This window comes from Chionomys nivalis, chromosome 24 (genome assembly GCF_950005125.1).
Source record: "Chionomys nivalis chromosome 24, mChiNiv1.1, whole genome shotgun sequence".
Classification (NCBI taxonomy): domain Eukaryota; kingdom Metazoa; phylum Chordata; class Mammalia; order Rodentia; family Cricetidae; genus Chionomys; species Chionomys nivalis.
The window spans coordinates 35,420,080-35,433,021 of record NC_080109.1 but is presented as its reverse complement, the minus strand read 5'-3'; the positions used below and the strand labels follow the sequence as shown (position 1 = coordinate 35,433,021).

General features: G+C 36.9%; 1 protein-coding gene across 1 annotated transcript in view; it reads left to right on the top strand.

The window, feature by feature from the left end:
- Adad1 (adenosine deaminase domain containing 1) overlaps window positions 1–6,913 on the top strand; it is a 36,492-nt gene extending 29,579 nt beyond the window's left edge. The window contains exons 11-12 of the mRNA XM_057757273.1: window positions 331–463; window positions 6,800–6,913. Coding sequence (XP_057613256.1) covers window positions 331–463; window positions 6,800–6,913 — 247 coding nt within the window. The remainder of the gene's footprint in view (window positions 1–330; window positions 464–6,799) is intronic.
- The last annotated feature ends 6,029 nt before the right edge of the window (window positions 6,914–12,942 follow it).

The window sequence follows — 12,942 nt, the reverse complement described above, 5'->3', positions numbered from 1 at the left end:
ACACTCCCTTTCTTCAATCATAGGATAATAACTCTTTTAATTTGTATTACCATAGATTAATTTTACTTTAAATAATAGGAATAGTCAAATACAAACATTGTTTTAACTTTTGATGCAGTACAGTAATAAGTTAAACTAATTTAAGTTAAATTAGCTTCTGACAGCAGTTAAGTAACTCAAGTTGTTTCTTATCTAAAATAGAGCTTCAGTACATGCATTCTTCTTCCTAATCAGGATCATAAATGTCTATGAATTGCCGTTTAATCCCTACAATTGCCAGCATAAATCATTAACTATGATTATTGCATGTTTCATTCCTTTCGACTTTAGTTCCCCATTTAAAAGTGGTTTATCAATGGCAAGTCGGCTTTGTAAGGCTGCAATGTTAAGTCGATTCAATCTGCTTGCCAAGGAAGCTAAAACAGATGATTTACTTGAAGCTCGTACGTACCACGCAGCTAAGGTAAGGTGACCATAGAAATGTAGCTAAAGACAGTAATGTGGCAAATCTATAGAGACAACAAAAATTGTTTAAGTAGTTCTGAATATAACATATTATCAAACTTATTCTGACAATATTGCTTAGCACCTTTTTGTTATACCCAGAGATACAAAGGTTATAAAACTTTTTACTATGCATGGCTTTATTAACTAGAGAATGTTATGTCTTACAATAATACATTGCTCAAAGTAAGTTTAATTCCAGACTCTAATTTAAATGTGACTTAGTAGATAATACAGATTATTTTCTTCCTAAACAAATTTTTGGGGGTGGGAGGGATAGATTAATAGTTAAGATTGCTTGTATGGCTGAGTGGTATTAGTGCATACCTTTAATCCCAGAAGCTAGTTCTAGGACAGGCTCCAAAGCTACACAGAGAAACCCTGTCTTGAAAAGCAAAACAAAAAAGATTGCTTGCACATGCAAAGCAAGCACTAAGCTAAAGTCACAGCACATACTGGATTTTATTTTTCTACTTTCATCAAATATGACATGTCAACTACAAGCCTGTGTGCACGTTTCCACCTACAGTCATATCAACTACAAACCTGTGCGCACATTCACACCTACAGTCATCGACTACAAACCTGTGCACAATTCACATCTACAGTCATATCAACTACAAACCTGTGCGTACATTCACACCTACAGTCATATCAACTACAAACCTGTGCATACATCCCCACCTACCGTCATATCAACTACAAACCTGTGCACACATCCCCACCTACCGTCATATCAACTACAAACCTGTGCACAATTCACACCTACAATCATATCAACTACAAACCTGTGCACATATACCCACCTACAGTCATATCAACTACAAACCTGTGCACATATCCCACCTACAGTCATATCAACTACAAACCTGTGCACACATTCACACCTACAGTCATATCAACTACAAGCATGTGTGCACGTTCCCACCTATAACTAAGTATAAGCTTTTTTTAATAATGTTGTTTTCAGTGATGTCTAGAAGTTATACGTATTTCTGTAAGAACAAATATAAAAACCTTGATAATGTCAAAAACAGTCTTTTGTAGAAACGAATTCAAGGTAGTAAAATTTAAATATCAAAACTATATGTTCTTGAAAAAGTGCTAGGATTTGAAGAATAACAAGTTCGTGTTCTTGCTTGAAGTTCTTTTCTTTCTCTTGTCTTCATGTCTCTAGTCAGAGTAGTGGGGAGTGTAGTTCACACCTCTAAAGTCATGGAGTTACTGTCAGAAGAAAAGGGCTCGGCGTGTCAGAGGATAACAATTTGTGGATTTTTTTTTTTCAGTTTAAGGGGCCCAACTTGGTAGGAAAAGTTGTTGAATTCACTGGCTCAAGTTGCAGTTCTTGTTGGAGACAAGTGCTAACTCTGGTTACCAAAATGATATGGGGAAATTGAAAAAGTGGGATAAATTTGAAATTCTCTGTGTTCTATGATTGATGTGGAACTACAGAGTCATATACAGGACAGGTTCAAGAAATCAGGCAATGAACAAAAACCAAAGGATGCTTAAGATATATATCAAATATTCTTGATGTAAGTTTGCCAGAAGATGGCAGAAGCCTTACAGTTCTAATGTGTTTGAGTACAATGTCTGCTGTTACTGAATAATTTATCTCTAAACTATAGAAACACGGTAACCACTGGAATGCTGGGCCTAGTGTAAAAATTAAAAATAAGATAGAATAAAAAGCTAGGATGAGACTATCAAAGCTATATACCCGATGAAGACAGACTTCACAGTAAAAGCAGGAGAACTTAAAAGTAAAACTTAAACATCACAGAAAATAGGTTCTGGCCACTGTGGCATTAAAATATCAATTAACAGTGTAATGAAATCTGAGAAATTGGCATATATTTGGAAATTAATTTATGGATTAACAATGGTTAGTAGGAAACAACTTTTAGAAAAACGGAGAAATATCTTAGAATGGGTTGAAAAGCACAGCATATTGAAATTCATAGATGACTAAAGAAATAGGGAAATTTTATAGCTTTGAAAGTATATATTACAAAAGAATCCTAAAATCAGTGATTTAAGCTTCTGACTCAAGAAACTGGTTAAAATAAAAGTTGGGGGGCTAGAACACAAAAATAAGTAAAATGGAATTAATAATATTGACCATAGTGGAAATCAATGAAATTTGAAACAAAAATTCAATGAAATATAAAATTGGTTCATTAAGAGAAATAAAATTTAATCTCTTAGTGATCAAAGGAGTATAAATGAGAACAGAAATTTGAAAGCTGGAATGGTAAAAGGGGTCATTGTTATAGACCACAGAAGCCATTGGATTTCCAACAGCTGTTTGTTAACAAGTGAGATAAAATGGACATGCTGCTAGATCAACACAAATAAAAGGATAACTGAAAAACAGAATATCCAACTGTAACTCAATCACATAGAGAAGCTGTGAATTGTTAACGTGTTCTTATAAACCCTACAAAATCACTTTCAAATATAGAAAACATTTCCCCAAAATTCTTGATACCCAAAATAATAAAAGCATCACAGAAAAAATTATAATACAAACATAAATGTGAAAAGAAGTTAGCAAGGTACTGAAAAAACATTCAGCAGCATATAGAAATTCTGCTCTATGTTCACGATTTGTTATGTCAGGTTTACAAGGTTGATTTAACATCAGTAAATTATTTTTATGTAATACACTGTATTAATAAGTCCAAGTTTAAAATTTTCATAATTATCTTAAATATGTTCAAAATGCATTTGACAGTCTACCTTTTTACAATAAAACACTAAAGAAGGAAAAAAATAGAAGTGAACTTCCCACAACTTCATAAAGGATATCAACAGTGAACTTAACAGTGGTATTATTCCTAGTAGGGAAATCTGAAAATTTTATTGAAATTGATATTGGGGAAAATGCTGAGAGATCAGAGAGACGAAGGACTCCTCCTCATCTCTCAGCTTCCCAGCCAAAAAGAGAATGAGTGCCTGCTTCTTCCTGCCTTATCACTTTCTCTCTCTGCCCAACTGAAAGCTGAAATCTCCCTTCCCCACCTATGACTGGAAAGAAGACAAGAATGTTGACAATTACCCTCTTCCATTATTCTGTTTATCTGTTCTGATTTCCTGAAGTGTGATCTGAAGTAACCATGGTTCAGTTTAGAATGAGTAATTATATTAAGTATATAGCAAGCCAAAGTAAAAGAATATACAGCGGGAGATAAAGAGAGATGGCAAAATGATGATGATAAATAATAATAATAATAATAATAATAAATGTGTAATTAGGTGCTTAAAACATGTAGCAGAAATCTCCTGGAGAAGCCCTGTAAGACCATCACCTGGAGGACCCAACAGATTCCTAGGCAGAGCAGAGTGTCCTCTTGGGTGAGGTTTCCAAATAAAAGAACAAACAGCAACATGGAGCATGTCTTCCTCTGTGGGCTGCAAATGTCAGGAAATAACATTGCTAAGACTATAGGATAGATTTCCTGGGTATTTACTTGATAACTTACCATGTGCAATGTGAATTTAGGAATGCCATAGAAAAGAAAAGTTTATTTGTATGTATGTATGAATTTTATTGTATGTGAGTAACTGTGGAGACCAGAAGAGGGTGTCAGATCCCTTGAAGCTGGAGTTACAGGTGGTTGTGAGCCACTGATGTGAGAGCTGGAACAAATATGAGTCTTCTGGAAAAGCAGCAAGCACTCTTAATTCTGAACCATCTCTCCAGCCCCTGTATCAGAACAATATTGTTGCACAAGTTCTAATACATCTTAGTAATAAAAGCCTGGAGTCAGATATTGGGAAAAATGCTGAGAGATCAGAGAGACAAAGGATTCCTTATCAACTTCTCAGTCAAAAAGAAAATGAGTTCCTGTTTCCCCCTGCCTTATCACTTCCTGTCTGTCTGTACAGACATCCAGACCTCTATGGTTAGCTAGTGATTAGCTCTGCCCTCTGATCTTCAGGCAAGCTTTATTTGTACAAACAAGATATCACCACAACATAAAAAAATAAATTATATAATTACTTTCTAAGAATAAATACTCCACAAATTTATTTTAGAAAATTATTTCACACAACAGCAAATACACAGGCACACACACAGTAATAAACAAAAGACTTGTACACTAGAGATGATACAACATTACTGAGAAAAAGTAAAGAAGATGTAAACAAATGAGAGGATGTAACAAATTCATGAATTGGGAATCTCAGTGTTGTTAGGATGGCGCATGTCTCCAAATTTAACCTACTGCTTCAGTGAATAATCAGTGTTGCTGCAGACACTTGTGTTGAAAATATCTGGTTGTGCGGTTGACAGCAACATCTAAAGGTCATAGAAAATCAAAGCAATTTTGGATGAGAACAAAGTTGGAAAACTTGCCTGGTTCACAATTTAATCACAATTTAAACTAGACATACCTTGGAAACTGCAGATTTGTTTCAGACCACTCAACACAGGTAGTTAAACAGAGCTTTATATGGTCATGTGTGTAATAGTTAACTTTGTACAATACTATACCCTAGTTACGTAGGTAACATTTCTTTAAAACATGATTTTTAAATGTTTCTAAAAACAACAACAGCAAAAACTTAGTTGCTTTGGCACTGGAGGAACTTGCTTCCATATAGATGGCTGCTGTTTAGAAACAGGGCCTCAGTAGATAGCCCAGGCTAGCCTAACTCTCAGCAATCATCTTTCCTCCACTTCCCACATGCTGGAATGGCTACAGTTTCTCAAGATAGGAGTGAGGTTTGTCACATTCTTTCTTTCATGCAAGATTCAGTGTAGCAAACCTTGACGTTGTTCATAGAGTAAATTTAAGTTAGATTCTAATTTTTTTGTTGTCATTTCAACACGTTCACAGCCTCTACCAGGAATAGATCCCACCTTAAGCGCTTGAGAGACTGAGGCAGGAAGATGTGAATTCGAGACTAGCCCCAGTTACCCAGAAGGACCTTGTCTCCAAACAACAGACATGCTTGAGTACACATCCAGTAAGCCATGCTGTCAGAAGACATGCACTCATACAGACTTTATTGTCTTCATATAAATCAGAAGACAAATAGGTTTAGTGCGCTTCTTTTGATGACTGAAGGCTTTCAGGGTAGTAAATGAACAGTGGCTTTCACTTATAGCCAGTATCCCCATTAGCCCTTAACAAAGCAATTAGGTTATTTTTCAAAACTTTAAGCCAGGCACGGGCTTCTCTTTAAGTCACAGGTGACATATTCTTCAAGATAAAGCTGATTACACTGAACACTGTACTTCAGTCACATTGGCCAGGTCTTCTAGACAGGGCAGGTAATTTCTTCAGCTTCTTCATCAGCACTTGCTGTTAGACCTTGCTCTTTGGTAGAGTCAGCTTCCCTCCCTAACCCTCGCGAACAATTGTAGTTCAGAAGATGTGCCACACCAAGTGCTATTCATCATCTGGAGAAAAGAGGCCTCATGCATTACAGTAACAATAAAAAATGGTACAGCCACTTTGGAAAACAATTTGGCTTCTCCCACCACCAAAGGTAAACATACTTGCTGTGTGACTCGGCAGTGCCGCTGTATTTGTGAGAAACATAATTCACACGAATGTTTATGACAGCAATTTCCTGATAGTAAAAACTGAGAACAGTACAAGTTCATGAGGCGGTGAATGGACTGCTGTAATAGACATGGACAATGTTTTAGTCTACAATAAAGCCTGACCCTGACACATGGAATAGCATGAATTGGGAAATGTGCTAGCCTGGCATTATAGAATGCTTCCTGTATTAGTCAACTTATGTGAAACTTCCAGAAAAATAAATCTAGAGACAGAAAAATGTGTAGTTGCCTGGGGCTAGGGCCAAAGGTATATTATAGACTGACTGCAGGCAGGCACAGTGGGCGATTTAGAGGTGGTGGAGTTTACCACTGGATTTTGCTGGCATTTGCACATCTCTATAACTTTAACAAAGACCAAATTATACACTTGCAGTGGATGAATTTTATAATAGCTCATAAAAGGTAGCTTTTTAAAGGTGTGTGTGTGTTTATAGAATATTAGAACACATGAAAATAGTGATGGTAGTTATCTATAGTTTGGGTGTTATAGGTCATACTTTTTATACTCTTTCAGTTTTTCTGCTGTGAATTTTGCTCTTAATTAAAATATTAAATAACAAGTAAAATTGCCTTCTTAGGCATGTTGGGAAATAATTGTTTTAAATTAGCACAGGCATTTAGAGTTTTTCACTTTTTTAAAACATAAAGTTAAACATTCTGGGGTTATTTACTTTGTAGGCCAGTTTGATTCAGTTCAACTTTTTCTCTCCCTAGCGTATGTCTGGGCCCTATCAAGAAGCTAAAGCACTATTGAAGTCCTACTTACAGCAGCACGGCTATGGCTCCTGGATTGTGAAGTCTCCCTGTATAGAGCAATTTAGTATGTGAATTAGACAACACACTGTCATATTAAAAATCTTCTATTTTTGATGTGTTTGACTGGTAAAAATGTTTTAAAATGTGGGGCTTCAGCCTTCACAGTAGAAGTCTTACAACAGCACTGCCCAGACACTGTTAAACATGTATGAATGCTCATGTCACCTTGCATTGAAACATTATGCTCCTTTGCCTTTTTATAAAAATAATTACCAGACTAAACTCAAAGAGATCCTCTGCCTCTGCCTCCTGACTGCTGGGATTAAAGACATGCACCACCACCATCCAGCTAGAAAATTGCATTTTTTTTGTCTGCTTATTTTTTATTGTTGTTTTTTATTGTTGTTGTTGTTGTTTTGAGACAGGGTTTCTCTGTGTAACAGTCCCGTCCTGGAACTAGCTCTTGTAGACCAGATTGGCCTCAAACTCACAGGGATCTGTCTGCCTCTGCCTCCCCAGTCTGGGATTGTAGGTATGTACCACCACACTTGGGTTATATAGTGCTGAGAACTGAACCCAGAATTCCATGCAGTCTTGGCAAGCACTGTACCAACTAAGTATACCCCCCAGTCCTTCCTCGTCTCAGAAATTGTGAGGATTTATAAACTAGAGAATAGCAAATGAGTCTCCAAGTACCCATCATCTTGCTTTAGCAGTTTTTAAATATAGGTAATATTAGACCACATAAACTTCCTCAATTGTTTCATGTTGGAGCAACATGTTACTTCATGAAAGGTAAAAGTATGTTTGGGTACATAACTATGAGTCAGTCAGTATACCATAACAGTAGTATCCACTGTATGTGCAGACTGCTGGCACCAGAATTGACATGATGTATATAGTGGGATTTAGCTGCTGTGTATCAGTCTATGGGTTTCCTATTACTCTTTTTTTTTTAAACTGAATATGCCCAAAATACTGGCTCTTCTGTAGAGTTTTCCACAGTATTAGTTTTGTCTCTTTCATCTCCACAATAACATTAACAGTCTGTCTCATTTTCTAAAACCAATATTGAATCTAGAGTCCTCAAATTCAGTGTCAGGTTGTTAAACAAGAGTACTTGTGGACAGTGCCATGTACTGTATTGTGTGCATGTATGTGGAGGTCAGGCGACAACTTGGGAGGAAGTTCCCCTCCACCCCCAAATGGATCTAGTCTCCTTCCATCATGGGTTCCTCAGGTAGAATCGAAATAGGCTTTCAGGATAAGAGCCCTTACCCACGGAAGCATGCTGCTGGCCCAGTGTTGTTTCAAGAGAAGGCACCATGGCTTACATGAATCCTTTGTTGTTGTTTTTTTTAAGTTTGTATATGTCTATATAATTTTAAGGCTTAGGTTGTTGATTTTTTAATGTATTCCTCATATGCATATCTTTATTGGCCTAAGCCTCATATCCTTATAGGCATAAATATTCTTATTGACACCATATACTCTATGTACATAATTATTGCAGCTCAATGAGGCAAACTAATTTTATTAATTATATTAACTCCAAATTCATTATAAAACACACCTTCTGTAAATATAGTTTACAAAAAACATTAGACTGTGAATATAATAACAGAAGTTGTCAGCTTCTTATTTATCAATAAACTGTGCAAGAACTGCTAATCCCTGCTTCCATATATAAACATATGACTGTTTTGCTTTTATAGGATAGAGGCAATATCTTGACCTTAGGAGTCAAAAACTTGGTGCAACACCAAATAAAACTAATAAATATGACCTCATCTTCTATCTTCTTAGTGTTCCAATTTTTTTATCTGCAGCTGGCATTAAATCAATTAATTTCCCCTTATATATAACTTCATCTATCAAATATGCTTTTCTTCCTAGCCTATCAACCCTAATATTCTAATACTCTAACACTCCTAATTACTGACACTGAATTGCTATTAATTCTATCACACTATCTGTTCAAAAGTTGACTATTTCTGTCTTCTCTTTTTACCTTTGACTTTTTTATTTGTAACCTGATCAATAATAGAGTTTTCTCATGGTATATTTATTCTGAGGCCCACCTATACTGTCTGATCAAATATCTCCTATTTTAATCACCATAATTATCCTTACTTCAGCCAACAACTATTTATTGGTTAGGAGGGCATAGGTACTGTATTATTTCTCCTTATTAGCTGATGATTTGGCTGAGCCGACACAAACATCATAACCCTATAAGTAATCTTATTAATCACATTAGAGGCATTGGGTTCATTCTAGTTATAGCATGAATCTGCCAGACACCAACTCCTGAGAACTTCAACAGATTTTTCTTTGAAAAAAGCAACATCAATTTAATTCCTCTCCTAGGCCTTCTAATAGCAGCCCCAGGCAAACTGGAACAATTTGGCCTCCTCCCCTGACTCCCATCAGCCATAGATGGCCCTAACCCCGTCTCAGCACTCCTTCACTCAAGTACTAAGTACTACAGCTGTTGCAGGGATCTGCTTAATAATCTGATTTTACCCACTTACTTCAAATAATAGTACTATTCTGACACCTACATTGTGCTTTGGCTCACTAACCACACTGGTCACTGCCATCTGTGCATTTACTAAAAATGACATTTTAAAATATGTAGCCTTTTCTACATCCAGCTGACTAGGCCTTATTATAGTAACCTTAGGTGTAAATCAACCCTGTCTAATTTTCCTTCACATCTTCACATGACGTTTTTCAAAGCTCTGCTTTTCATATGCTCAGGATCACTTTATCCACATTCTAAATGATGAACAAGACAGCCTAAAATTAGATAGTCTACTAAAAAGAAAACCAAACCCCTTCCGTTTGCATCATCTCATCTAACACTGGCAGCCTTGCTTTCCTTATAGAACTGTATTTAAGAGACCTAAGCATTGAAGCTATGAACACATCTAATACCAACACCTGAGCCCTTCTTTTCCTTTGTCGTATACATCCATATAAATTGCCTGAATATTTAAGTGTAATTTCATTAATTTTATAGATTTAAGGAGAATTAACATCTTAAGATACAAGGCCTTATAACCTATTAGCTCACTCAATTTATTTAGCTCTTAATGTTGCTTAATATCTTCTTATTTTAACAGCCATATATTTATTACAATTATTCCCAGTTCTCTGATGTTTGGGGTTCTAGAGTACATGGTATTATTTTCAGATACATTTCTTGTGATGTTAACATATATAAATACAATTGGCTGCACATGTATATTGGCCATATTATTAGTAATCCTATTAAACTTACCCATTAATCCTACTATTTTTCACTTCATATCTTCCCTTTACCATCTGTGAGTGATAAACTTTTTTTGTTGTTTTTGTTCTTGTTTTTCAAGACAGGATTTCTCTGTGTAACCCTGGCTGGCCTCAAACTCAGAGATCTGCCTGTCTCTGCCTCCCAGAATGCTAAGATTAAAGGGGTCTCTATAGGAATATTTTAACATATTCCTTTCAACCCTTTCCCTTTCACCACACTTGTTTAAACCCGTATTAGACAACTGAACAAAAATGGTGCTAAAACCAGCATGGTGGTATTATATATGTAACCCAGCACTCACGAGCAAGAGGCAGGAGGAACATGAGTATAAAGCCAGGCTGATCTACAGCTGATCTACAGTGCTATGTATGGTACCCTTATGGAGATCATAGGACAACGTGCAGAAGGCAGCTCTCTCCTCTACTTGAGTCGCCAGGCTTTTCCGCAAGTGCCTTCACTGTGGAGCTTTCCTGCTGGTCTGTGCCTAGGGGTTAGACTACTCCTGCTCTAGGTTAGGGAGCCCACATGGCTCTCGACTTCTGAGGTCCAGCCTTCTTGGTTTGTGGCACATCCCCAGGGTGGTTCAAGGCTTTATCCACTCTGACTTATTGAACCTAGATCTTTCCAGTTTCAGCGTCATTAGCTTTTGTGGTTATGGTATTCCAGTGTACATTCTTTCCCTGGTTATTATTCTTGGTTTGGAGTTATAGATTCTGGTGCTTCTTAGTTTGTTGCCCAGAAAACAAAAATTAGATATTTTATTTATATTTCTGTAGCCACTGTTATAGTTGCCTCTTTTCTGTTACTATAATTAACACATTTTTCAAGATTGTGCTAGTGAACCTGAATTCTAAACTGTTTCAAGTCAGTAAAATTGCAGTGGTTTTGTGTGTGTGTGTGTGTGTGTGTGCGCGCGCGCGCGTGTGTGTGCGTGTGCGTGTGTGCATGCATGCTCAACTGTGCCTACTTCATTAGTGTTACATGTCCTGCCTGTGGTTCAGAGTCCCTTTTCATGGATAGTCACAAGAGGGCTGTTTGGTAACATGCTCTATCTAGGGTGGATGCAGAAGCTTTGGTCTGTGTATTTGGAAGCTGTGCTACAGTTAGATGGATCACATTTAGAACTGGTATATGCTTTGTTGAATGAACTCCGTGATCATTATAAAATCATGCCCTTATCTCTGCTCTTCTTGCTAAAGTATGCTCTGGCTACCTATAGTTTTTGTTGTGCTTTTCTGTTGTTTTTGCTGTTGTTGAGGATTAATATTTGTATAGCATATTCTATTTTCTATTCAAGAGTTCATTCTACTATTTATAGTATTTTAAGTAAACAAGAGATTATACAGATAGTTACATAAATGGTATTGGCATACCATGAGATCACAATATTCCATGTAGTGCTTGTCTTTCAGCTTCAGTTCATCACTTGCTACCATTGGCGTAGCATGAATTCGGGATGTACCATGTGATGCAATTGCTGTGTTCCTTCCGTATCTGAGCAGTACAACTCCAGAGTCCAATTTGGGGATGTATTTCCCAGTGCTATTTCTGATACAATTAGTACATGTGAGCCTCAGCCGGAAGCAGGTGGCAATCCCCAGAAGGGAGATTGGAGATTGGAGAGGGGTGATTTATGAAGCGTTGCTCTGTAAAAGACAGCACAGGTACCCTATACCTGGCAACAACTAATGAACACCCACAGCTTTAAAGGAGACGTGGAAGGAAAGATAAGATCCAGTAAGAAAATATATCCATAAAGTCATCTCAGAAGAAGGTGGACTCTGGCCAAGATGCACAGCCAAAGGTAGGAAGATCTTCCTTTGAATCTTACACCTCCCACTATACTGGCATTGTCAGAACCCAGAGAACAGAAGCCTTTTGATTTAGCCAGGTGAGGCTCGTAAAGGCCGAGAGCAGTGTTAAACTGTGGAGGGCAGGCACATTATTCTGTGAGATGTGCTGATTTGTTCTTCAAAGGTTCATGTGGTGGAAGTGTGGTGGTGTGAACGTGGTAGAAAATGGTAGGGTTGGTGCAGGGTAATTATGCTATGGCCCAGGGCTGACCTTATGAATAATGCTGCTTAAGTTTGAATGGGAGGGGACTGTTTCCTGCAAGAATGGGTTCTTATAAGTCACATACACATGCACACCCGCACGCAGCATTTGTCTTCTTCACATACTCCCACCATGGTGATGCCATGTTGCCATGAGATCCTCACATGTTCCTGAACATCCAAAACTGTGAGCTAAACTTCTCTGTGTAAAGTATCAAGACTTTATTTTGTTATGACACAAAGCAGATTACGACAAAAGGTTTCAAGAATTTTTGTTTAGTGTCCTGTTAAAATTTAAAGGAAAGGAACTAAAGAGCCAATCAATGCTTAAAGGATAGTGCACATTCCTGTCTGATTTTACATCCTTCTCTGGTGTAGAGTGATTCTTGTAAGCATACTATGACCATCATAGAATTCAGGGAGCTGAGAAGCGTTCTAGAGCTTACACCACATTGTCCTCAAAATGACAGATGCCTGAGCTTATTTATATTCACCAACTCTTCTAAATGCTTTTATTAATGAATCTACACAGACATGCTATTTAACAATTCAATATAATAAATAATTTCAGATAAATAATTTAAAACATTTTAGAGCCCTTGGGGCTTACAAACAGAATCTTTAAAGATCCATATTTATCATCTGAAGATTAATAGTTACAAAGATAGTAAACAATACATCCAAAATAAATATAACTTTAAATACTTAAATAAATAGAAAGCCTTGTGTTGTAGGTAGGAGGCACATAG